A 27,235-nucleotide genomic window follows, 5' to 3' on the forward strand; every position below is an offset into this window, starting at 1 on the left:
TCAGTGAGACCCTGTTTCAAAATGAAGAATAAAAAATAGGGCTGGGGGTGTAGCTCAGACGTAGAATGCCCCTTCGTTCCATCCCCAGTACTGCCAAAAAAGAAAAAAAAAAAGTTAATTCTATGATGTGCTTCAATAGTGAGAAGTCTGAACCCTACCTCCTGCTGTCCACTTACTTAATTGGTTCATCAGGTTACTTAACAGGTTCATCAACCTAGTGAGGCCCTCAGCAACTTAGACCTCATTTCAAAAAAAATAAAGGTGGTGCCCGGTAGTAATCTCAGCATTCAGGAGGCTGAGACAGGAGGATCTTAGTTCATGGTCAGCCTCAGCTACTTGGTGAGGCTCTCTGCAACTCAGTGAGACCCTGTTTCAAAACAAAAATAGGACTGGTGAGTAGCTTGGAGGTCCAATGCCCCTGGGTTCCATCCCCAGTACTGCCAAAAAAGAAAAAAAAGTTAATTCTATGATGTGCTTCATAGTGAGAAATCTGACCCATACCTCCTGCTCTCCACTTACTTAATTGTCCAGTGCTGGTGTTCATGTATTTGGGTTTGAGCATTGTCAAAATATACCTCAATGAGAAACAACTTTTTTTTTTTTTTGAGAAAAGATTTCTTAAATTTCTTTTTTTTTTTTCAGGTGTGGGGATGGAACCCAGGGACATTCTACCTCCGAGCTACACCCCCAGCCCTATTTTTCATCCCTTATTTTGACATAGAGTCTCTAGAACCGGGATTGCAGGTGTGTGCCACAGTGCTTAGCTCGTAACCACTTTTTGAGCAGCCCTCTACACGGGCCCTCTACCCAGTGCAGATGACTGTGCCCTCCAAACAAGTGCAGCAAGCCCACGCCCCCTCAGGCCTCTGCTGAAACCGTGCAAACTACAACTCCCGTGAGGCAGCGCGGCCGCGGACTACAGGTCCCAGCATCCTCCGCGAGGCGCCCGCCTGTCAGGGAAGGAGGCTCGGCACTGGGCGGCCTGGTGTCGCGGAAGTTAGAGAGAGGAAGTGACCTTCTGGGATGGCAGCCTCTGAAGGGACACCTGCAGCTCAAATAGATCATCTGGATATAGCGGGAGGCCTGGAGAACTTGCCCGTGAGCGTGTGGCCGCCGGGGGCGGGGCCAGCGCCCTTCCAGGTAAGGGGGTGGCTAGTCAGGGGGCGGGAATAGATGCCCCGCCACTCTGCTTGCCAATCTCCCGGGTAGAGGCGTGGTTAGCCAGGGGGCGGGGCTAGACGCCCGAGACAGCCTCGTGCTGCCCTCCCCTTGGGGGCGGGGCTAGCCAGGGGGCGGGGCCAGGCGCCCAAGAGTCTGCGTGCTGCCCTCCCAGGGAGGGGCGTGCCTATCCAGTGAGGGGCGGGGCTAGATACGTGGGAGTGGCAAGCAACCCCCCACAGGGCGGGGCTGGCATCCTCCTGGGTAGAGGCGGGGCTAGCCGCGTAGGGGCGTGGCTATGTGCCCGAGAGCCGCGCGCGGCCCCGGGGGCGGGGCTAGGCGGCAGGGCGGGGCTCGGCGGCTGCTCTGGTAGGGGTGAGGAGTCCACAGGTGGCATTTTAAAATTCCTCCCCACCTTTTCCTTATCCAGTTTCAGAGCTGTTGGCACGTGCAAAGTTCTTAAGAGGCACAGGCTGAGGTCTTTATAAACCTGTCGTCAGACCTTCGCAAGGGTTTTGCCCTCTGCAGTCTGTAGGCTGGTGATTCCTTGACGTCAAGGATCCCTTTTTGTCCCCAGACCCGCAAATGAAATAAAAGAACTCACTTTATTTTAAGGATGAAATTAACTCATTTAAGAATAAATGCCAGACGTGGTGGCACACGCTGGTAATCCCCGCGCTTGGGAGGCTGAGAAAGGAGGATCGCGCTGGTTCGGCCTCGCTGGCTAAATAGACCCTGTTTCCAAATAAAAATATAAAAATAGGTCTGAGAGTGTAGCCTGGAGGTAGAAGGGCTTCCAGGAACCCTAGTACTAACAAAATAATAATAATAATAATAATAATAATAATAATAATAATAAATTAATTTATATAACTATTCTCTTTAGAATCATCATAATCATTACTGTCCATAAAGCCATGGGTTTTGCTGCACTCGTTATAGTTTCCAAAATGCACATGAAAATAATACTTGTTGCCGGGCGTGGTGGCGCGCACCTGTAATCCCTGCACTTGGGAGGTGGAGACAGGAGGATCAATCTGGTTCGAAGCCAGCTGTGCTGCCTTAAGAGACCCTGTTTCCAAAAATATATATATAAAATATGTCTGGGAGTACAGCCCGGAGGTAGAAGGGTTTCCAGGAACACCAGTACCACCAATAATAAAACTAATAATAATGAAAATATTTGTCTAATATATATATATATATATATATATATATATATATATATATATATACTTTTTTTTTTTTTTTTGCAGAACTGAGATGGAACCAAGGGGCATTCTACTTCTGAACGACACTCCCAACCCTACTTTTTTTTATTTTTTATTTTGAAACAGGGTCTCACTGAGTTGCAAAGGGCCTCGCTAAGTAGCTGAGGCTGTCTGAGAACCGTGATCCTCCTGTCACGGCCTTCCGAATGCTGGGATGACAAGCGTGCGCCGCCACGCCCGGCTCTATTTGTACTTTTGCTGGCGTGTCTCACGCTGACTTGCACCGTTTCTACGTTGACAGTACACCTCGGATCACGTCATGGGACCTGGAGCAGCCACGGACCCCACTCAGATAACCTTTCCCGGCTGCAGGTGCGGCGCCGCCCCCTGCCTCCCCGGCTCTTGCCCCTGCCTCCGCCAGGACGAGAACTATGACGAGCACTTGTGCCTCAGGGTGCTAGGCCCGGGAGCCAAGTACTCCAGGCCCGTCTTTGAATGCAACGCCCTGTGCCAGTGTGAGGACCATTGCACAAACAGAGTGGTCCAGAGGGGGCTGCAGTTCCGCCTGCAGGTGTTCAAGACAGACAGAAAGGGCTGGGGGCTGCGGACCCTGGAGTTGATACCCAAAGGGAGATTCGTCTGTGAATACGCCGGCGAGGTCCTGGGCGCCTCGGAAGCGCGGAGGAGAACTCACTCGCAGAAGAGGCAGGACCCCAACTACATCATCGCCGTCAGGGAGCACGTGTGTGGCGGGCCGGTCCTGGAGACCTTCGTGGACCCCACGTCCATCGGCAACGCCGGCCGGTTCCTGAACCACTCCTGCCAGCCCAACCTGGTCATGGTCCCCGTCCGAGTCGACTCGATGGTACCTAAACTGGCCCTCTTCGCAGCCACGGCCATCGGCCCGGGAGAAGAGCTCTCTTACGACTATTCGGGAAGGTTCCTCAACCCCGTGGAAGGGGGCGAAGAAGAGAGGCCCCAGGGCGGGCAGCTGCGGAAACCCTGCTCCTGCGGGGCCGCAGCGTGTGCCGGGTTCCTGCCTTTTGACGGTTCACTGTACTGCCCTTAGCCGGGCGTCCTTCAGGAAGAGTGCAGGCGGAGGCTGGCCTCGAACCCGCGCCCCTCCTGGCTCAGCCTCCCAGTCCACGCTCGGATCTCGCAGCTCTGATCTTTTAGGAGAAACAGTCTCCTGGTTGAAGCTACCAGTACTGGGCTCTCGCACCGAATCCAATCCGTACCGGGACTGCGAATGCATCCCACCATGCCTGGTTGCTTTCTTTTCCTCTTCGTTTTTACATAGATACATAACTGTTCAGAATACTCGCTTTCCCAGTTAGATACGACTAAGTGTTTTCTTGCTTGCAGGATAAAAGCAAAAAATTGTGTGTCCTTAAGTTGGGTATCTTGCCCTTCTCTTCTTTCATCCTATAAGCAGAAATGTGTATGTGATGGCCAGAGTAGGGGCAGCAATCCCAGCAGGCCACACTCCAAGGTGATCCTCAGAAAGGGTCCTGTAAGCCGGGAGTGGTGGCGCACGCTTGTCATCCCCGCGCTTGGGAGGCGAAGACAGGAGGATCGCGCAGGTTCGAAGCCAGCCGAGTTGGCGTAAGAGATCCTGTTTCCAAATGAAATATAAAATATAAAATAGGTCTGGGAGTGTAGTACGGAGGTAGAAGGGCTTCCAGGAGCCCGAGGACCACCAAAAAAACAAAACAAAACAAAAAGGGTTGTGCAAACTCAGCATGGTGGTGCACGCTTGTAATCCAATCGCTTGGGAGGCTTAGACAGGAGGATTGCACGGGTTCGAAGCCAGCCTCAGCAACTTAGTGAGACCCTGTTTCCAAATAAAATATAAAATAGGTCTGTGAGTATAGCCTGGAGGTAGAAAGCCCCTGGGTTCCAGCCCTAGTACCACCAAAAATAAATAAAGAATAAAAAATAGGGCTGGGGATGTCACTTGGAGGTTGAATGCCCCTAGATTCCATCCCCAGTGCCACAAAAGAAGAGGAAGAGGAAGAAGAAGAGGAGGAGGAGGAGGAGGAGGAGGAGGAGGAGGAAGAAGCAAGGGCGTGTTGAACAAATCAGCAAGGTAGAAGGTGGTATGAGTATCGGTACTGTGGAAAACGCTACGTTCTGATCTCACAGCGCTGTTTCTTTAGAAGAAACTGTCTCCTTGTTTAAGATGCCATTATTGGGCTTTTGCACCAAATCCAGCATGATTCAAGAAAACCCTAGTTCCGGGAGGCTGAGACAGGAGAATCACAGGTTCAAGGCCAGCCTCAGCAACTTAGCAAGGGCTCCGTAACTTAGTGAGACTGCTTCAAAATGAAAAATTCAAGACAGGTGTGGTGGCACACACTCATAATCCTAGCACTCAGGAGGCTGGGACAGGAGGATGGCAATTTTGATTGTGTGTGTGTGTGTGTGTGTGTGTGTGTGTGTGTGTGTGTTTGTGTGTGTGTGTGGTACTGGGGGAGGAACCCAGGGCTTTCTACCTCTGGACTATACTCCCAGACTTTTTTTTTTTTTTTTTTTGGTGGTACTGGGGTTCCTGAAAGCCCTTCCACCTCCCAGACCTATTTTATACTTTTTAAAATTTGGAAACAGGGTCTCTTAAGCCAGCGTGGCTGGCTTCGAACCTGCGTGATCCTCCTGTCTCAGCCTCCCAAGCGCGGGGATTACAAGCGTACGCCACCATGCTCAGCTTGTTTTTAATTTTTTTATTGGTGCATTGTTGTAGAGGGGTTTTTTTTTTGGGGGGGGGGGTACTGGGGTTCCTGGAAACCCTTCTACCTCCGGGCTAAATTCCCAGACCTATTTTATACTTTTTTTTTTGAAACAGGTTCTCTTAAGCCAGCTAGGCTGACTTCGAGCCTGTGTGATCCTCCTGTCTCTGTCTCCCAAGCGCAGGGATTACAAACGTGCGCCACCACGCCCGGCTGCAATGAATTTTGATCAATCAAAAAATAATCCCACGCCGGGCGTGGTGGCGCACGCTTGTAATCCCCGCGCTTGGGAGGCAGAGACAGGAGGATCGCGCAGGATCGAAGCCAGCCGCGCGCGCTGGCTTAGGAGACCCTGTTTCCAAATAAAAGATGTAAAAAAGGTCTGGGAGTGTAACCCGGAGGTTGAAGGGCTTCCAGCAACCCCAGTACCACCAAAAAAAAAAAAAAAAAATCCCCAAAGAAAAGTATAATGCAGTACATTAAGCTCCACTCCTGGGCAGTCTCGTTCTCGCTGTGATGATTCCTAAAGAAAAGTATAATGCAATACAGTAACATCCACTAGAGGGCAGTCTCACAGTCGCTGAGATGATCCCCAAAGAAAGTAAAATGCAATACATTAACCTCCAGTAGAGGGCAGTCTCGTTCTCACTGAAATTATCCCCAAAGAAAAGTAAAATGCAATACATTGACCTCCAGTAGAGGGCAGTCTCGTCGCTGAAATGATCCGCAAGGAAAAGTATAATGCAAAACATTAACTTCCACTAGAGGGCCGTCTTACTCTCACTGAGAAGATCCCCAAAGAAAAGTACAATGCAAAACATTACCTTCCATTAGAGGGCAGTGTTGTTCTTGCTGAGATGATCCCCAAAGAGTAATTCAGTACATTAACCTCCACTAGAGGGCAGTCTTGTCGCTGAAATGATCCCCAAAGAAAAGTACAATGCAATACATTGACCTCCCCTAGAGGGCCGTCTCATTCTCACTGAGAAGATCCCCAAAGAAAAGTATAATGCAAAACATTAACTTCCAATAGAGGGCAGTGTTGTTCTCACTGAGATGATCCCCAAAGAAAAGTAAAATGAAAGACAGTAAGCTCCACTAGAGGTCAGTCTCGCTCTCGCTGAGATGATCCCCAAAGAAAAGTAAAATGCAATACATTAACCTCCACTACAGTGGAGTCTAAACTCGCTGAGATGATCCCCAAAGAAAAGTATAATTCCATACATTAACCTCCACTAGAGGTCAGTCTCGCTCTCGCTGAGATGATCCCCAAAGAAAAGTAAATGCTAAACAGTGACCTCCATACGGCTATTCCTTCGAGTGTGTCCACTAGTGTCCAACAGAGATGGACTCCTGGCTGAAGCCTTTGCTGCACTCGTGGCACACGTCCGGCTTCTCTCTGCAGTGCTTTTTCTCGTGGACGATGAAGTGGGACTTCCACCTAAAGCCTCACCTGCCGCAGCCGAGTGCGTCTTCCCATGGGTGGGAAGTTGCGGCAGACTGGCTCAGCTGGGCACTGAATATGGGCACTGAGTCCGTTCGGGACCGAGGTTCTCAGAAAGGTGGGCAAAGGTTTCGGTTATAGTTCTGCAGCCACTTCTCTGCAGCGATTTTTTCCCTTTTTTTATGAAATAAACTCCTTTAAGTTCCTGTTCACGACGCTAAAAGTGGAGATTCCTCTCCGGGAAAAAAAAAAATCTGAAACGATTGACACGGACAAATGCCTCTTGTGCAATTGACACTGTATTCTAGGCACAAGATTTTTTTGTACTTCCCTATTTCCCCGTGATTCCCTAGTAGTAAAGTGCAAACACCCAAAAAACAATAGTGAGATATACATGTAAATCACCAACCCTGAACAAGACAAAAGCAAGGCCTGTGACAGCCCAGGTCTTTGTGATTGAAATCAGTCCCATGACCCTGCAGGTGGGTCTTGTGCTTTAAGTCAGCCCCTTTGGCCTTGCCTTGGCCTTGCAGCTTCAGAGGCTTTTAGTGGGCAAATTCCAGAGGAACAAAAGTCACACCCAAAATCCCTTGAAGAATTCAGTTTTTAAGAGTTTTCTTTAACCCTTTTGAAACCTTTTATTCCTAGGGCTTAGTCCAAAGTCCTTCTCTATCTAGCAACCTCCTTTGAACTGAATGGGGACGAAGTCGGAGATTCCAGCTTTCATACGTGTAGTTGGCGTAGGGAAATCCGTGTACATTTATGATGATTTAGAGGATTTTGATGAATGTCTGTTGGATTTTGTCTGCAATACCATCTGCTGTCTGAACGCTTCACCCTATTAAACACTTAAAATATGTTTTAGTAGACAGGGCCCAAAAAACAACATGAAGTTTTTATTATATCTGTCTTTTGTTCTGTCATAACTATTTTAACCAGGTGGTGTCGCCCTGTCTCCAGGCAGTGCTATCACTAGGTGCAAAGGTCAAGATTCCTCCTAGCTCTCTGCTCTATTGTAATGATTAGAATGAAGGTCACAGATAGGGAGGAATTCTGCATTTGTAATTGCTGTAGCAGGAATGCTACCACAGGATCTGAATTCTGACTAGAATTACGTTTTTGAGCAAAGCCGAGGGTGTTTAGAGGCTTAGACAAATTACTAGAAAATTTATTTTCCACAGACTCAGTTTCTCTCACAGTCCTGATCTTATATCACCGGAGCAATTCGTGTGGAAAGTTAAAAGAATGATTACCAAAAGAATAATAGTTATGAAAGAATATCTAGGAGTGGGGGAGTACTTTGGCCAGAGACAACACTTTCCCTCGGGGCTCTGCTTTCTTTAAGCCAGCCAAATTTTTTTTAAATTATTTTTATTGGTGCATTGTAATCATACATCACATTGGAATACAAGACTTGAGAGGATATACAAGCACACATCATCCAATTAGCCCTCATCCAGTCCCCATCCCATTCCTTCCCCCTCCCTCGATCCCATGCTTGTTTGGTGATTAACTTTGATACATTTGTTTATGTTCCTCCTGCTTTTTAAAGAGGCTCCATCCTCCCCTATTCCATACCCTCTGATTGGTCACCTTAATTGCTTCACTATAGGGCCCTTTCTATAGCTCGACCACTTCCTCTTGCCTCTATCCTCCTAGTTATTGCTGATTAGGGGAAGCATCTGGGTTTAATTATCTGCAATATTTCTTTGTGCATGCCGTGTTGCAAATACCGATCCCACTCTTGACGTCCCCATTTGTGGCCTGGCACACATATGTCTTCTTGCCTGAGTGTGTCCTCTGGTGGATGATGAGGCGGAACTTCCGGCTAAAGCCTCTGTCACACTCACTGCACACATATGGCTTCTCGCCTGAGAGTGTCCTCTGGTGGATGATGAGCTGCAACTTCCGGCTGAAACTTTTTCCACACTCACTGCATACATACGGCTTCTCATCTTAGTGTGTCCTCTGGTGTCTGGTGAGTATGGACTTCAGGCTTAAGCCGTTGCCACACTCACTGCACACGTAGGGGTTCTCGTCCGAGTGTGTCCTCTGGTCAATGATGAGGTGGGACTTACGTTTACAGCCTTGCCCACACTCGTGGCACAGGTATGGCTTCTCACCTGAGAGTACCCTCTGGTGGTAGATGAGTTTGGACTTCTGGCTGAATCTTTTGCCGCAGTCCTGGCACATGTACAGCTTCTCGCCCGAGTGCGTCCTCTGGTGGATAATGAGGGGGGACTTTTGGTTGAAGCCTTTGCCACACTCACTGCACACATACGGCTTCTCACCAGAGTGTGTCCTCTGGTGGATGATGAGGTGGGACTTATGGTTAAAGCCTCGCCCGCATTCAAGGCATATGTAGGGCTTCTCGCCTGAGTGGGTAATATGGTGTCTAACGAAGGTCGACTACTGAGTGAAGCCTTTGCGGCACTCACACACGTATACCTTCTCGCCCAAGTGTGTCCTCTGGTGGATGGTGAGGATAAACTTCAGCCTGAAGCCTCACCCACATTCTTGGCACACATAGGGCTTCTTGCCTGAGTGCGTCTTCTGGTGGATGATGAGGGAGGCCTTCTATGTAAAGCATCGCCAGCACTCGCCACACACAAAGGGCTTCTTCCACGAGTGCAGCTTCTGGTACCTGGTCAGGCACGTCTCCAGACTGAAGCCCTTCTCACACACACCGCACACGTATGGCTTCTCCACCGAGTGTGTCCTCTGGTGACTGAGCAGGCCGGTCATCTTGCTGGAACGCAGTCTGCGCTGGCCAAAGGCAACTGCTCCAAGACCTAAGCCTTCTGCCCTCTTCAGCACTTTGTCGGAGTCTTCATGGGTCCTCTTCTGAGACGGGCTCTCCTCCATCCCCAGTGCTCTGATGTGATGCTGGGAGCTACCTGGTGGCCTCTGGGGTGGCCTGGGAAATTCTCCAAAAGTACTTTTCTTGGGCCTACCAAACCGAGACTTGGAGCCTTCTCTGTCTTGATCTTCTGCTCTGTCGTTCCAGGATCTATCATCCGAGGCTCGCTGCTCCTTCTGGTCCTCCGCATGTGAGTCCCCAGGTGCAACAAGTCTTTCTGCACATAAGCATGTGAAGATCCAGGGACAGTGGCCACACAGCACATTTTGCTCCAGAGATTTCTGGTTGGAAAAATCAGGAGGGCAGAGAGTATTGGAGTGCTGGGGCGGGTTTAGTCCTGATGGAGAGAGAAAAGCCCAAGCTGATGAAACTCAATTGATGGTGAGACTTGACCACATTCTTCAAATCCTTAATTGCAAATGTTACTGACCAAGAGGTACTTTATTTATTTATTTATTTATTTATTTATTTATTTATTTACTTACTTATTTATTTATTTACTTATTTAGTGGGTCTGGGAATGGAACACAGAGGCATTTGACCTCCAAGCTACACACCCTCCCCAATTTTTTATTCTTGTTATTTTGAAACAGTGTCTCATTGAGTTGCAGACGACCTTACTAAGTAGTTCAGGCTGTCTGCGAACCGCAATCCTCAGGTCTCATCCTCCCAAATGCTGGGATTACAAGCATGCGCCAACACGCCCGTCTCCAAGAGGTACTGTATATGACCAATTTCCCAGCCCAACAGTACAGCTCAACAGACAGGGGACAGCAAAGGCATCACAGGCACTTTTGGGTGTATAAATAGGGACAACATCGACAGTCTACATGATTCTCACTACGATAACCTTCCAACGCACAGCAACACACAGAGAAACCATGCCTGAAACTTGTGTTCTTTTTTCTCACTGAGAGCTGGCTAACCAGTGAACAGGTGTGGGGATGGAACACAGGGGCATTTGACCTCTGAGCTACACCCCCTGCCCTATTTTTTATTCTTTATTTTGAAAAAGGGTCTCACTGAGTTGCATAGGGCCTAAGTAGCTGAGGCCGTCCACGAACCGCAATTCTCCAGTCTCAGCCTCCTGAATGCTGGGATCAAAGCATGCACCACCACGCCCGGCTAGAACATCTATTCTAAATTTCTAATATTAATTTTAAATATAAGTTTAATAAAGCTAAATAGTAAAGTTAATTTTTTTTTGTTGTAGAGATTAAACTCAGGGGCATTCTACACCCCAAACCACTCCCCAGGCCTTTTGATTTTTGATTTTGTAACAGGGTCTTGCTGGCCTCTGAACTGTGAGCCTCTTGTGTGTGTGTGTGTGTGTGTGTGTGTGTGTGTGTGTGTGTGTGTATGCACGCTTGCTGTGCTAGGGATTAAACCCAGGGCATTGTACCTCCCAAGGGCCTCACTAAGTAGCTGAGGCTGCCTGTGAACCCAGATTCGCCTGTCTCAGCTTCCCAAGTACTAGGATTACAAGTGTGTGCCAACACGTCCGGCTCTAAAGTGAAATTTCTATAATCTAGTTTCTAAATTTTAAATTTAAAAGGTATTCTAGATTTCCTAAACTAAATATTTAATGTTATTTGGGCCATAACCTCTATTCCCCATGCCTTCAGTGAAATTATCAATCAATTATAATATAGATATTTTAACAATAATTTGATTATCAATTTTTTTTGGTAGTACTGGAGATGGAACCCAGGGCCATTCTGCCTCCGAGCTATCCCCTCTGCCCTATTTATGCCTTTTTATTTTATTTTTGTGGTACTGGGGTGGAACCCAGGGGCTTTTGTACCTCTGGTCTATACTCCCTGACATATTTTATACTTTATTTGGAAACAGGGTCTCACTAAGGTGCAAGGGGCCTCGCTAACTGGCTGAGGCTGTCCGCTAACCACCATCCTCCAGTCTCAGCCTCCTGAATGCTGGGATTACAAGCGTAGGCAACCAAGTCCGGCTATCAAATTCTTATTTCAATTCTATTCTTTTGTCAGTGTATTCTGTCTCATATTTTAAAAATGAAATTATATTCTCTTGTAATTGCTTACATTTTGTCTCTTTTATTCTGTTAGCTGAGCATGTGGCACAGGCCTGAAATTCAAGTCCTTGGGAGGTTGAGACAGGAGTAATTACAAGTTAGCAGCCAGCCTCAGATACTTAGTGAGGCCTGTTTAAAAATAAAGGATTAAAAAACAAGATAGTAGCTCAGAGGTAGAATGCCCCTGGGTTCAATCTCCAGTACTGCAAAAAAAAGGGGAAAAGTATATAAGGACAGGCGCGGCGATGGTGCACACCTGTAATCTCAGGACTTGGAGTTGAGACTGAAGGTTTGAAGTTCCAGGCAAGCCTCCGGCAACCATGGGTTCAATCCCCAGGGCCACCTCCTCAATTGTAAACAAGCTGGATAGGGATCCACCTGCCCGCGACCCCGGAATATGGGCACAGATTTCCACTGCATAGCGCTGGATGGGAGAACGAGGCCCTGAGCCTGCCCAAGTCCAGGTAAAAAGACCTCTGGTGAACTTCTGCTCCACTAAATGCCCCAAAGCTCCGCCTGGTGGGCACTTCCACTTGTCTGGGGGAGAGCCCGGATGCGGAATTCCCTGCAGGGTTCACTGGGACTTGTAGTCTAGAGAAGTGCCGAGCAGGTACTCAGCAAGGCGGAGCGCCATCTAAGAGGCTCTTCATGACTAAAGAGTGTCATTTTAAGTTAAAGAGGCCGCCATCTCCAGCTGGCCCTATCGCATCACCCAGAGACACACCCAGCGAGCCAATGGCAGCCGCGGAGCATCTTGGGAGGTGAGGTCCCGCGCAGAGTATCCTGGGAGTTGTAGTCCAGGCAAACTTCTTGTGGCGAGCCCGCGCTAAGGGCCCAGAGCCACCCCTCGTTCCTCCCCGGCGGTGGTGAGTGAGGCCGGAGCCCCGCTCGCCCTGCCCTTTTCTGCGTGGAGGAGAGCCCGCAGCGCGGTGCGGACGAGCCGGCCGCGGGTGGCGGAGCCCGTGGCAGCTCTGCCTCTGGAGAAGTAACTTGCGGTGAGCTGCGAGCGGTGGGAGGTGAGTGCGCGGCCGGGCCTCTGTCCTAGGGTTCTCGGGGCGGAGAGACTCGGCCTGGGGTGAAATCCGACATGGCGACAGGGTCGCTCATGCCGTAGGGCTGCAGGGTCGGGGGCTCGGGGCGTGGGGTGGTAGGGGTCTGAGATCGCAGGCGACGGGACTGTCCCTGGGGCCAGGTCCGGTGGTTCGTTGGCTTCCGAGCTGGTGGTGGTCAGGCCTGATCGGAGGCAGGGCCGAGGGCCAGGAACAGAAAGCTTTAAAGTGGCCATCTGCGTCCCCAGGGAGCTTGGCGAGGTGAGCAGAGGGTGAGAGTGCGAGGCCACGGAACCAGGCCCCAGCGGCCCCCAGGTGGTTCAGGTGAAGGGCTGACACTGCACAAGCCGCGGTCCCCCAACCCAATTCTGACTAATCATAAAAAAGCAGATCGAAGCCGGCGTGGCGGTGCACGCTTGTACTCCCCGCGCTTGGGAGGCTGAGACAGGAGGATCGCACAGGTTGAAGGCAGCCTCAGCTACTGAGTGAGGCTCCCAGCAACTTAGACCCTGTTTCTACATAAAGTATCAAATAGGTCTGGGAGTATAGCCCGGAGGTAGAAAAGGCCCTGGGTTCCTCGCCCAGTACCACCAAAAAAAAAAAGCTGATAGACACCCTCAGGTATGTTAAAAAGCCCACTTGTACCCTGTTTCAAAATGAAGAATGAAAACTAGGGCTGCGATTTACCTAAAGGTAGAATGCCGCGGGTTCCCTCTCCAGTAACACACACACACACTCTACTTCCCAAGGGTGTCGGGATCATTATTTTCAGGACCCCCCTTTGTACTCTGTCTTTGCTCTTTTCTGTTCTGTTGCCTTATCTTTCCCTAACCTAAAAGAAGCTTTCATATTTCTGTACTCTTCCTAGTCCTCAGAGTTCGTCGATATCCACTGGAAAAGAACCCGGAATAGAAAGACCCCTTGGTTTCAATCCTGCCTTTCTAAGGCAGGGCACAGGGCACGTGGCTTAACTGGACAAGCGTGGTTTGACTGGGCATGTGGTGGCCACGGTGGCACGATCTCGGGTATCAATCTGTCTGACCGTCCCTGGGTTTGGCCTTGGAGGAGGCGGTCGAGCTGGGGCCTCTTTGGCAAGTCTTGCAAGGTCCAGGGGGCTGGCATTGGCCACCAAACGCACAGGGTTTTATGTTCCATTTTCATGTTTTACAAAGAGAAACGGCAGGTGCCCAGAAGCAGGTGGCCCTCCCCAGACTTGTCACACAGAATCCACACTGAAGAGCCTCGTGACCAGCCTGACTCATCTCACAGACTCCTACAGCCTTGAAGAGCCTCGTCTCCACAGCCAGATCTCTGCAGCTTGTCGCTTTATAATTTGTCACCAGGGGCGAGGGACTGATCTCACTGTGCCTCAGTGTTGTCGTCTGTGAAGTGGTAACACGGCTTCTTGATTGGGCTGTTGTAAGGACAGATGAGGCGCGACGCGGTGTCTGGAACAGTCTCTGTGTAGTACGAGCTCAGCACGTCTTTCATCTTCAGTAGCAGAGGAAGGCTTCATGCTCAGTGTTGACAGCGTGTCAGAGGAGGCTTCATACCTCCCTCCTTGCTTGCCTTCCACCCTTTCTTCTTTCCTTCTTGTGTTTCTGTGGATTGAATTTAGGAATGCTCTGCCACTGAGTCACACCCCAGATGTTTATTTTTTTTTTATCTTTTTAAATTTTGAAACAGGGTCTCGCTAAGTTTCCTGGCTGGCCTCAAGGTTGCAATCCTTCTTCCTCAGCCTCCTGAGATGCTGGGATTACACGTGAACTCCACTGCCGCCGCTGGCAGGCTCAGCTCCTAGACCACATCCCAGCACTGCGCCTAGGAAGCCGCTCGCAGCCTGTCCTTGTCTTCTGTGGCAGATCCCTCCCTGGTGCTTAAGGAGGAGGAGGTGCCGCTATGTTGGCCCTGGGGGATTCCCAGTGACTTCGCTGAACACTTTTTGTTCTTGCTCTGTGTCCAGTGACCCTGGCTGCCCAGGAGAACTGCCTGCTGGGGAGAGGGAGGACTCCTGGGCTCCTGACTGCCCGGCTCAGGTGGCACCTCTGCCTTTGCCTCTTGAACCATGCACAGGTTTTCTGCGTTCAATATTAGCATTTCCCGCAGAGTTCTCTCCTAGGATTGGAACTCCAGCTGGTTCCTCCAGGAAAAGAGGCTCTAACGGTGAGAGCTTCTCCAGGGAGCACTGAGCCCGGTGCTCCCCTCACTGCTCCTCCACCCATATTCCGGCATTCCTCTCTCGGCAGCTGTCGGTTCTCCTGCCTGGCTGTGTGCTGCTTTGAACAACATTCAGTCGTGGGTTTCCATGGCCCTCACACTGCATAGTGGAAGAGAATGGCGGCCTTCACTGGTGGGGAGGAGGCCTCCCCCTCAGATACTGTGCTGTACATACGTGGCCACTTCTCATGAGCTCACCAGAGCAGGCCACGGACTGTGGGAATCAGAAAAGGCTGGGCTGTGGTTTAGTCTTTGCCGTTGTGGAACTGTATGAGTTCAGTTCCTTAGATCCCCCAGCACCAATACCATCACTGTCCTTTTAAATATTTAAAACTCAGTCTTATTGTACGTGACTACTGTTTAATTTTTAATATTTTTTGCTCTTCTGCCTAGAGCTAAAGTTCTCAAAACTTAGGGATTTTTCATTTTCTCATGTATACCCCAAGCAGGCCACCCAGGACATTGAATGTGTGTGTTCACAAGTGCAGCTGGCTGGATAGGGACAGGGTTTAAAGGTATCAGCACCCATGGCAACAGTGGTGCAGTCGAGGCAGGATCTAGAGGCCCCCTGCCTCCCAGAGCAGCCTGCTCCCTGGCCCTCACCTGAGCAAGGCCAGGCCTCAGGTGAGCAGGGCCGTGTCTGTGTTCCAGGCACTCATGGCGTTCAGGGATGTGGCCGTGTATTTCTCCCAGGAGGAGTGGAGCCTGCTGAGCCCTGATCAGAGGACCCTGTACAGGGAGGTGATGCTGGAGAACTACAGAAACCTGGTCTCTCTGGGTAACTGTGATATGCTTAAGACTGGCATTTCTTCCAGTTTGGATATATTTGAGGCAACAATCTCCCTCTCTCTCTCTTGCTTTCTCTTTCCTTTGCTCTCTTTATGGTACTGGAGATTAAAGCCAGGGGCATTGTACCTCCAAGCTGCACCACTAGCGCTATTTTATTTTGAAACAGGACCTCACTAAGTTACTGAGCTGGCCATAAACATGAGATCCTCCTGTCACAGTCTTCTAAGTACTGGGACCACAAGTGTGTGCCACCATGCCTGGCTAGCAATGTTTATTTTTAACTGGGTCTTTGGGTAGCACTCAAAAGCAAAACTATTTTGTTTCTCCCATGAAGGTAAGGTTTGTCGAATTGAAAGTGTGTGTGTGTGTGTGTGTGTGTGTGTGTGTGTGTGTGTGTGTACACGCACATGCGCTCTTGCTAATACTCTGCATTTCTGGGCCTTTTCCTCTGAGCTGGGCTCTCTTCCTTAGTAACTTATTTTCCGTGATGGGTGACAGCGGTGTTCATCCACCTGGCTTGGAACAGAATCAGCGCCTCCGTGAGTGGATCGGCCCCACTCGTTCAGGTTCTTGCTGCACCATTTCAAGCTCCTCACCTGCCTTGACTCTGAATTCTTCCCTGGCCCTTGACCCACGAAGTAAGGTCATCTTGTCTTCCTTTCCTGTGGGCAGGAATTCCGTTTTCTAAGCCAAAGCTGATCGCCCAGCTGGAGCAAGGGAAAGAGGCGTGGAGAGAAGAGAGCAGATGCGCGCCAGCCTCCCGTGCGGGTGAGTGGCAGGAAACTGGGCCAGTGAGCTCCAGGATGCAGGGTGTGAGCAGCCGAGAGGCCGGAGGGAGGCGGCGCCGAGCCCGAGTGCAGGGAGCTGCCTCTGGAGCTCTCGGCCTGCGTTCACGTTGCCTGGCTCGGCCTCCCTTCCCGACCTCATCCTCACCCCGTGAGCGCTTCCCTGGGTCTCCTGTTGCCTTCCTCCTCCAGGAAGCCCTGGCCTTCCCGGGGTAACTCTTGAACATGTTTGTGTGTTTTTTTCTCTTTTGTTAACATCTTTTTAGAAAAGATCAAGAAGAATAGAGCAGACACTTAATGATGTAAAGAAAACAAAGCCCAGTGGGAGACATAAAGCTTAAAAGTCAGTTGAGAAATTTAAGCGGAGTGCTCAAAGCAACTGTAAGCTAAGAGTGGTTTGTACACTTTTCCATGGTTATGTAAACTGCCAGGCGTGGTGGCACACGCTTGTAATCCCAGTCTTGGGGAGGCTGAGATGAGAGGATCATGGTTCACTGACAGCTCCAGCTACTTAGCGAGGCCCTTCGCAACTCAGTGAGACCCTGTTTAAAAATAAATAAATAAATAAATAAATAAATAATTAATTAATTAATTAAAAGACTTAAAAAGTACAGGTAGCGGTGTGGATCCGAGGTACAGTGTCCCTGAGTTTCATTACTAGGACCGCGAAAAAAAAAGGTTATGTAAAAATAAATATAATGTCCTTCATTTTCTCTTTTAGCTCTTAAAACTTAAATATTTAGTTTCATTAAGAAAAAGTTCACTGACCCCTGTTCCAAGTATCATATACATCCTTAACTTTCTGCATTCTTCTTCATCAAGTACTACTTGATGTAAAACCTAAGAGCGCAGCAATTCTCAGGTATCAGTGACTCTTGTCTAATTTTCCTTTGCATTTTTAAGTGTTTGTGGTCGTGAAGATTGAACCTAGGTTCATTCTACCTCTGAGCAACACCCCTGCCCTACTCTTAGTGAAACAGGGTCTCACTAAGTTGTGAAGGGCCTCACCAAGTCGCAGAGGCTGTCCATGAACCGCAATCCTCCTGTTGCTGCCTCCCAAATACTAAAATTACATGCATGCACCACCCAGCCCAACTCAGACCATGAGTTTTTATTTAAGGTGTTATTTTTTTATTTATATATTTTATATATATATATTTTATTTTATTTTATTCATTGTATTTTGTGGTACTGGGTTTCCTGGAAGCCCTTCTACCTCCGGGCTACACTCCCAGACCTATTTTATATTTTTTATTTGGAAATAGGATCTCTTAAGCCAGCACGGCTGGCTTCGAACCAAGCGCTCCTCCTGTCTCCGCCTCCCAAGCACGGGGATTACAAGCGTGAGCCACCACACCCAGCTCAGATGTTATGTATGTATGTATGTAGTTATGTATGTATGTATGTGTGTAATCATTTATTGTGGTACTGGATATTGACCCTAGGGACATTCTACCTCCAAGGTGTACTCTCAGCCCTGTTTTTTATTCTTTTTCTTATTCCAGTATTGGGGATGGAACTCAGGTGCATTTTACCTCTAAGCTACACCCCCAGCCCTATTTTTCATCCTTTATTTTGACACAGAGTCTCTAGAACCGGGATTGCAGGTGTGTGCCACAGTGCTTAGCTCGTAACCACTTTTTGAGCAGCCCTCTACACGGGCCCTCTACCCAGTGCAGATGACTGTGCCCTCTACCTATCTCTTGATCAGACGAGCACAGTTCACTAGTTAGCTAGCTCTCAGTGAGAAAAAAGAACACAAGTTTCAGGCGTGGTTTCTGTGTGTGTTGCTGTGCGTTGGAAGGTTATCGTAGTGAGAATCATGTAGACTGTCGATGTTGTCCCTATTTATACACCCAAAAGTGCCTGTGATGCCTTTGCTGTCCCCTGTCTGTTGAGCTGTACTGTTGGGCTGGGAAGTTGCTCATATACAGTACCTCTTAGAGCCGGACGTGGTGGCGCACGCTTGTAATCCCAGCATCTGGGAGGCTGAGACCTGAGGATTGCAGTTCGCAGAAAGCCTGAGCTACTTAATGAGGTCGTCTGCAACTCAGTGAGACCCTGTTTCAAAATAACAAGAATAAAAAATTGGGCAGGAGGTGTAAATTTGAGGTCAAATGCCTCTGTGTTCCAACCCCAGACCAAATAAAAAAGAAAGAAAGAAAGAAAGAAAGAAAGAAAGAAAGAAAGAAAGAAAGAAGGAACCTACCTCTTGGTTAGTAACATTTGCTATTAAGGATATGAAGAATGTGGTCAAGTCTCACCATCAAATGAGTTCCATCTGACTTGGGCTTCTCTTTCTCTGGCAGGACCAAATCCGCCCCTGCACTCCATTACTCTCTGCCCTCCTGATTTCTCCAACCAGAAATCTCTGGAGCAAAACGTGCTGTGTGGCCACTGCCCCTGGATCTTCACATGCTTATGTGCAGAAAGACTTGTTGCACCTGGGGACCCACACGCGGTGGACCAGAAGGAGCAGCGAGCCTCGGACAATACATTCTGGAGCAACAGAGCAGAAGATCAAGACAGAGAAGGCTCCAAGTCTCGGTTTGGTAGGCCCAAGAAAAGTACTTTTGGAGAATTTCCCAGGCCACCCCAGAGGCCACCAGGTAGCTCCCAGGATCACATCAGAGCACTGGGGATGGAGGAGAGCCCGGCTCAGACGAGGACCCCCAAAGACTCCGACAAGGTGCTGAGGAGGGCAGAAGGCCTAGGTCTTGGAGCAGTTGCCTGTGGCCAGCACAGACTGCGTTCCAGCAAGATGACCGGCCTGCTCAGTCACCAGAGGACACACTCGGGGGAGAAGCCATACATTTGTGGTGTGTGTGAAAAGGGCTTCAGTCTAAAGACGTGCCTGACCAGGCACCAGAAGCTGCACTCGTGGAAGAAGCCCTTTGTGTGTGTCGAGTGCAGGCGACGCTTTACACGGAAGGCCTCCCTCATCATCCACCAGAGGACGCACTTGGGCGAGAAGCCGTTTGTGTGCCAAGACTGCGGCAAAGGCTTTACTCTGAAGTCGACCTTCGTTAGACACCAGATTACCCACTCAGGCGAGAAGCCCTACGTGTGCCTTGAATGCGGGCGAGGCTTTAACTTTAAGTCCCACCTCATCATCCACCAGAGGACACACTCAGGTGAGAAGCCATACGTGTGCAGTGAGTGCGGCAAAGGCTTCAGCCGGAATTACCACCTCATCAACCACCAGAGGACACACTCGGGCAAGAAGCCCTACGTGTGCAGTGAGTGTCGCAAAGGCTTCAGCGAGAAGACCACACTCATCAGACACCAGAGGACACACTCAGGCGAGAAGCCCTACGTGTGCAGTGAGTGTGGCAAAGGCTTCAGCATTAAGTCCAACCTCTTCGTCCACCAGAGGACACACTCGAGCGAGAAGCCCTACATGTGCCGCGAGTGTGGCAAAGGCTTCAGCGAGAAGTCCTACCTCATCATCCACCAGAGGACACACTCGGGCGAGAAGCCCTACGTGTGCAGCATGTGTGGTAAAGGCTTCAGCCAGAAATCCCACCTCACCATCCACCAGAGGACACACTCGGGTGAGAAGCCCTACGTGTGCAGTGAGTGTGGCTAAACCTTCAGCCATAAGTACCAGCTCATCATCCACCAGAGGACACCCACCAGAGGAAAAGAAAGCAACCAGGCAAGGTGGGATGCGTTCGCAGTCCCGGTACGGATTGGATTCGGTGCGAGAGCCCAGTACTGGTAGCTTCAACCAGGAGACTGTTTCTCCTAAAAGATCAGAGCTGCGAGATCCGAGTGTGGACTGGGAGGCTGAGCCAGGAGGGGCGCGATTTCAAGGCCAGCCTCCGCCTGCACTCTTCCTGAAGGACGCCCGGCTAAGGGCAGTACAGTGAACCGTCAAAAGGCAGGAACCCGGCACACGCTGCGGCCCCGCAGGAGCAGGGTTTCCGCAGCTGCCCGCCCTGGGGCCTCTCTTCTTCGCCCCCTTCCACGGGGTTAAGGAACCTTCCCGAATAGTCGTAAGAGAGCTCTTCTCCCGGGCCGATGGCCGTGGCTGCGAAGAGGGCCAGTTTAGGTACCATCGAGTCGACTCGGACAGGGACCATGACCAGGTTGGGCTGGCAGGAGTGGTTCAGGAACCGGCCGGCGTTGCCGATGGACGTGGGGTCCACGAAGGTCTCCAGGACCGGCCCGCCACACACGTGCTCCCTGATGGCGATGATGTAGTTGGGGTCCTGCCTCTTCTGCGAGTGAGTTCTCCTCCGCGCTTCCGAGGCGCCCAAGACCTCGCCGGCGTATTCACAGACGAATCTCCCTTTGGGTATCCACTCCAAGGTCCGCAGCCCCCAGCCCTTTCCGTCCATCTTGAACACCTGCAGGCGGAACTGCAGCCCCCTCTGGACCACTCTGTTTGTGCAATGGTCCGCACACAGGCACAGGGCGTTGCATTCAAAGACGGGCCTGGAGTGCTTGGCTCCCGGGCCTAGCACCCTGAGGCACAAGTGCTCGTCATAGTTCTCGTCCTGGTGGAGGCAGGGGCAAGAGCCGGGGAGGCAGGGGGTGGCGCCGCACCTGCAGCCGGGAAAGGTTATCTGAGTGGGGTCCGTGGCTGCTCCAGGTCCCATGACGTGATCCGGGGTGTACTGTCAGCGTAGATTTAGTGGACCTAAGATTTCAACATATGTGTTATCATTTCTTATTTCTTATAAACATGTCAAAGTTCCAGATCTGTAATGAAGCAAAATTAAAATAAAGGCCACAAAACACAGACATTCTGAGACCACTGATGGAAGGTGCTTTTTATTACATTTCGTGGAATCGTAAAGAGTTTGACTACTGGTCCTCTCCTCCACCCTCACATTCAAAGAGAACACAAGGGGCCCGAAGACTGCCCCAGACAGGCCTCTGAGTGGAGCTGGAGTGGCGGCTTGCGGCGGGCGCGCTGCATCCTCCTAGGTCTGCTGAGGGAGCCTTCTGGCCCCAGCCCTGCCCACAGCTCCTGCACGCACGAGGCTCCTCCCCCCGCTGTGGCACCTAATGCAAGGCCAGGTGTGACCTGTGGCTAAAGCCTCGGCCACACTCTCTGCACACGCACGGCCTCTCTTCCAGGTGCACCCGCTTGTGTGTGAGTGAGGCTGACTTGCTGCTGAAGCCCAGGCGGCACTGCCGGCACGTGTACGGCTTCTCCCGCGAGTGCTTCCTCCGGTGCTGATGAGCCCTAACTGGTGGCTGAAGCCTCGGCCGCACCTCTGGCACACGTATGGCTTTTCCTTCGAGTGTGTCCACTAGTGTCCAACAGAGATGGACTCCTGGCTGAAGCCTTTGCCGCACTCGTGGCACACGTCCGGCTTCTCTCTGCAGTGCTTCTTCTCGTGGACGATGAAGTGGGACTTCCGGCTAAAGCCTCACCTGCCGCACTCGAGGCACATGTATGGCTTCTCACCGAGTGCGTCCTCCCAGGGATGGGAGGTGGAGCTTCTGCTTAAAACTTTGCTCACATCGTGGCACACATAGTGCTTCTAACCCAAGTGTGTCCTCTGGTGGATGGTGAGGTAGGACTTCTAACAAAGCCTTTGCCACACTCACTGCTCACGTACGGCTTCTCCCCTAGTGCGTCCTCTGGTGGATGGTGAGTCTGGCCTCACCACTGAAGCCTTTGCCACACTCGCTGCACACCTATGGCTTCTCCCCGAGTGTGTTCTCTGGTGGATGTTAGGTCTGGCCTCCTCACTGAAGCCTTGGCCACAGTCGTTGCACACATATTGCTTCTTGCCCGAGTGTGTCCTCTGGTGTCTGGTGAGTGTGGACTTCTTGCTGAAGCCTTTGCCACACTCACTGCACACGTAGGGCTTCTCGCCTGAGTGTGTCCTCTGGTGTTTGGTGAGTGTGGACTTCTCCCTGAAGCCTTTGCCACACTCACTGCACACATATGGCTTCTCGCCCGAGTGTGTCCTCTGGTGGATGATGAGGTAGGACTTCCGACTGCAGTCTTTGCCACACTCACTGCACATGTAGGGCTTCTCGCCTGAGTGTGTCCTCTGGTGGATGATGAGGTAGTACTTCTGGCTGAAGCCTTTGCCACACTCACTGCACATGTACGGCTTCTCGCCCGAGTGTGTCCTCTGGTGTCTGGTGAGTGTGGACTTCATGTTGAAGCCTTTGCCACACTCACTGCACATGTAGGGCTTCTCGCCCGAGTGTGTCCTCTGGTGTCTGGTGAGTGTGGACTTCATGCTGAAGCCTTTGCCACACTCATTGCACACATAGGGCTTCTTGTCCGAGTGTTTTCTCTGGTGGATGATGAGGTAGGACTTCTGGCTGAATCCTTTGCCACACTCACTGCACATGTAGGGCTTCTCGCCCAAATGTGTCCTCTTGTGGACGATGAGGTTGGACTTCACGCTGAAGCCTTTGCCACACCCACTGCACACGTAGGGCTTCTCGCCCGAGTGTGTCCTCTGGTGGATGATTAGGTAAGCTTTGCATTTATAGCCTCGCCCACACTTGTGGCACACGTATGGCTTCTCATCAGAGTGTGTCCTCTGGTGGATGATGAGGTAGGACTTACAGTTAAAGCCTCGCCCGCATTCATGGCACATGTAGGGCTTCTCGCCTGAGTGGGTAATTTGGTGTCTGTTGAGTGTGGTCTTCTTGCTGAAGCCTTTGCCACACTCACTGCACACGTAGGGCTTCTCGCCCGAGTGTGTCCTCTTGTGGACGATGAGGTTGGACTTCACGCTGAAGCCTTTGCCACACTCACTGCACACATAGGGCTTCTCACCCGAGTGTGTCCTCTGGTGGATGATTAGGTGGTAATTACGGCTGAAGCCTTTGCCGCATTCACCGCACACGTAGGGCTTCTCACCTGAGTGTGTCCTCTGGTGGTTGATGAGGTTGGACTTACAGTTAAAGCCTCGCCCGCATTCAAGGCACACATAGGGCTTCTCCCCCGAGTGTGTCCTCTGGTGTCTGGTGAGTGTGGACTTCACGTTGAAGCCTTTGCCACACACACCGCACACATATGGCTTTTCCCCCGATTGTGTCCTCTGGTGACTGAGCAGGCTGGTCATCTTGCTGGAACGCAGTCTGCGCTGGCCACAGGCAACTGCTCCAAGACCTAGGCCTTCTGCCCTCCTCAGCACCTTGTCGGAGTCTTTGGGGGTCCTCGTCTGAGCTGGGCTCTCCTCCATCCCCAGTGCTCTGATGTGATGCTGGGAGCTACCTAGTGGCCTCTGGGGTGGCCTGGGAAATTCTCCAAAAGTACTTTTCTTGGGCCTACAAAACCGAGACTTGGAGCCTTCTCTGTCTTGATCTTCTGCTCTGTGGCTACAGGATCTATCGTCCGAGGCTCGCTGCTCCTTCTGGTCCTCCGCGTGTGGGTCCCCAGGTGCAACAAGTCTTTCTGCACATAAGCATGTGAAGATCCAGGGGCAGTGGCCACATAGCACATTTTGCTCCAGAGATTTCTGGTTGGAGAAATCAGGAGGGCAGAGAGTAATGGAGTGCAGGGGCGGGTTTGGTCCTGCCAGAGAAAGAGAAGCTCAAGTCAGATGGAATTCATTTGATGGTGAGACTTGACCACATTCTTCAAATCCTTAATTGCAAATGTTACTGACCAAGAGGTACTTTATTTATTTATTTATTTATTTATTTAGTGGGTCTGGGGATGGAACACAGAGGATTTAACCTCCAAGCTACACACCCTGCCCAATTTTTTATTCTTGTTCTTTTGAAACAGGGTCTCACTGAGTTGCAGACGACCTCACTAAGTAGCTCAGGCTGTCCGCAAACCACAATCCTCAGGTCTCAGCCTCCCAGATGCTGGGATTACAAGTGTGCACCACCACGCCCGGCTCCAAGAGTTACTGTATATGAGCAACTTCCCAGCCCAACAGTACAGCTCAACAGACAGGGGACAGCACAGGCATCACAGGCACTCTTGGGTGTATAAATGGGGACAACATCAACAGTCTACATGATTCTCACTACGATAACCTTCCAACGCACAGCAACACACACAGAAACCACGCCTGAAACTTGTGTTCTTTTTTCTCACTGAGAGCTAGCTAACCAGTGAACTGTGCTCGTCTGATCAAGAGATAGGTAGAGGGCACAGTCATCTGCACTGGGTAGAGGGCCCGTGTAGAGGGCTGCTCAAAAAGTGGTTACGAGCTAAGCACTGTGGCACACACCTGCAATCCCAGTTCTAGAGACTCTGTGTCAAAATAAGGGATGAAAAATAGGGCTGGGGGTGTAGCTCGGAGGTAGAATGCCCCTGAGTTCCATCCCCAATACTGCAAAAAGAAAAAGAATAAAAAACAGGGCTGGGAGTACAGCTTGGAGGTAGAATGTCCCTCAGGTCAATATCCAGTACCACAATAAATGATTACATACATACATACATACATACATACATACATAACTACATACATACATAAATAACATCTGAGCCGGCTGTAGTGGCTCACGCTTGTAATGCCCGTGCTTGGCAAGTGGAGACAGAAGGATTGTGCTGGTTCGAAATCAGCCGTGCTGGCTTAAGAGATCCTATTTCCAAATAAAAAATATAAAATAGGTCTGGGAGTATAGCCAGGAGGTAGAAGGGCTTCCAGGAACCCCAGTACCACAAAATACAATAAATAAAATAAAATATATATAAAAAATATATAAATAAAAAATAACACCTTAAATAAAAACTCATGGTCTAAGTTGGCACGGTGGTGCATGAATGTAATTTTTTCATTTGGGAGGCAGCAACAGGAGGATTGCGGTTCATGGACAGCCTCTGCGACTTGGTGAGGCCCTTCACAACTTAGTGAGACCCTGTTTCACTAAGAGTAGGGCAGGGGGTGTTGCTCAGAGGTAGAATGAACCTAGGTTCAATCTTCACGACCACAAACACTTAAAAATGCAAAGGACAATTTGACAAGAGTCACTGATACCTGAGAATTGCTGCGCTCTTAGGTTTTATATCAAGTAGTATTTGATGAAGAATAATACGGAAAGTTAAGGATGTATATGATACACACTTGGAACAGGGCTCAGTCAACGTTTTCTTAATGAAATTAAATAGATTAAGTTTTAAGGGCTAAAAGAGAAAATGAAGGACGTTATATTTATTTTTACATAACCTTTTTTTTTTTTTCGGTCCTAGTGATGAAACTCAGGGACACTGCACCCCGGATCCACACCGCTACCTGTACTTTTTAAGTCTTTTCATTTATTTATGTATTTATTAACAGGTTCTCAAAAGTTGCGAAGGGCCTCGCTAAGTAGCTGGAGCTGTCAGTGAACCATGATCCTCTCATCTCAGCCTCCCCAAGACTGGGATTACAAGCGTGCGCCACCAGGCCTGGCAGTTTACATAACCATGGAAAAGTGTACAAACCACTCTAAGCTTACAGTTGCTTTGAGCACTCCAATTAAATTTCTCAACTGACTTTTAAGCTTTATGTCTCCCACTGGGCTTTGTTTTCTTTATATCATTCAGTGTCTGCTCTATTCTTCTTGATCTTTTCTAAAAAGATGTTAACAAAAGAGAAAAAAGCCAGAAACATGTATAAGAGTTACCCCGGGAAGGCCAGGGCTTCCTGGAGGAGGAAGGTGACAGGAGACCCAGGGAAGCCCTCATGGGGTGAGGATGAGGTCTGGAGGGGAGGCCGAGCCAGGCAACGTGAACGCAGGCCGAGAGCTCCAGAGTGCAGCTCCCTGCACTCGGACTCGGCGCCGCCTCCCTCCGCCTCTCGGCTGCTCACACCCTGCATCCTGGAGCTCACTGGCCCAGTTTCCTGCCACTCACCCGCACGGGAGGCTGGCGCGCATCTGCTCTCTTCTCTCCACGCCTCTTTCCCTTGCTCCAGCTGGGCGATCAGCTTTGGCTTAGAAAACAGAATTCCTGCACACAGGAAAGGAAAACAAGATGACCTGACGTCGTGGGTCAAGGGCCAGGGAAGAATTCAGAGGCAAGGCAGGTGAGGAGCTTGAAAGGGTGCGGCAAGGACCTGAACGAGTGGGGCCGATCCGCTCACGGAGGCGCTGATTCTGTTCCAAGCCAGGTGGATGAACACCGCTGTCACCCATCACGGAAAATAAGTTACTAAGGAAGAGAGCCCAGCTCAGAGGAAAAGGCCCAGAAATGCAGAGTATCAGCCAGAGCGCATGTGCGTGTGCGTGCACACACACACACACACACACACACACACGCTTTCAATTCGACAAACCTTACCTTCATGGGAGAAAAAAAATAGTTTTGCTTTTGAGTGCTACCCAAAGACCAAGTTAAAAATAAACATTGCTAGCCAGGCATGGTGGCACACACTTGTGGTCCCAGTACTTAGAAGACTGCGAGAGGAGGATCTCATGTTTATGGACAGCTCAGTAACGTAGTGAGGTCCTGTTTCAAAATAAAATAGCGCTAGGGGTGCAGCTTGGAGGTAGAATGCCCCTGGGTTTAATCTCCAGTACCATAAAGACAGCAACAGAAAGAGAAAGAGAAAGAGAGAGAGAGAGAGAGAGAGAGAGAGAGAGAGAGAGAGAGAGATTATTGTCTCAAATATATCCTAAACTGGAAGAAATGCCAGTCCTAAGCATACCACACTTACCCAGAGAGACCAGGTTTCTGTAGTTCTCCAGCATCACCTCCCTGTACAGGGTCCTCTGATCAGGGCTCAGCAGGCTCCACTCCTCCTGGGAGAAATACACGGCCACATCCCTGAACGCCATGAGAGCCTGGAACACAGACACGGCCCTGCTCACCTGAGGCCTGGCCTTGCTCGGGTGAGGGCCAGGGAGCAGGCTGCTCTGGGAGGCAGGGGGCCTCTAGATTCTGCCTCAACTGCACTGCTGTTCCCATAAGTGCTGACACCTTTAAACCCTGTCCCTATACAGCCAGCTGCACTTGTGAACAAACACATTCAACGTCCTGGGTGGCCTGCTTGGGGTATACATGAGAAAATGAAAAATTTCTAAGT

The 27,235-nt window shown here is 50.3% G+C and overlaps 2 protein-coding genes across 2 annotated transcripts; one reads left to right on the forward strand and one right to left on the reverse strand.

The window, feature by feature from the left end:
• Positions 1–1,023: 1,023 nt before the first annotated feature.
• On the forward strand, positions 1,024–3,438 carry LOC308277041 (histone-lysine N-methyltransferase SETMAR-like; the record flags this gene model as incomplete). The annotated part of the gene is made up of 2 exons (XM_080716086.1): positions 1,024–1,140; positions 2,671–3,438. The coding sequence occupies 2 exons, from the start codon at positions 1,024–1,026 to the stop codon at positions 3,436–3,438; spliced, it is 885 nt and encodes a 294-aa protein (XP_080572212.1).
• Positions 3,439–20,140: 16,702 nt separating this feature from the next.
• On the reverse strand, positions 20,141–26,345 carry LOC308277273 (histone-lysine N-methyltransferase SETMAR-like; the record flags this gene model as incomplete). The annotated part of the gene is made up of 4 exons (XM_080716438.1): positions 20,141–20,908; positions 21,357–21,550; positions 23,596–23,787; positions 26,195–26,345. 4 exons carry the CDS (start codon positions 26,343–26,345, stop codon positions 20,141–20,143), a joined length of 1,305 nt encoding a protein of 434 aa, XP_080572564.1.
• Positions 26,346–27,235: the final 890 nt, after the last annotated feature.

The sequence above is a fragment of the Muscardinus avellanarius genome (genome assembly GCF_963383645.1).
Source record: "Muscardinus avellanarius genome assembly, chromosome: 19".
NCBI lineage: Eukaryota > Metazoa > Chordata > Mammalia > Rodentia > Gliridae > Muscardinus > Muscardinus avellanarius.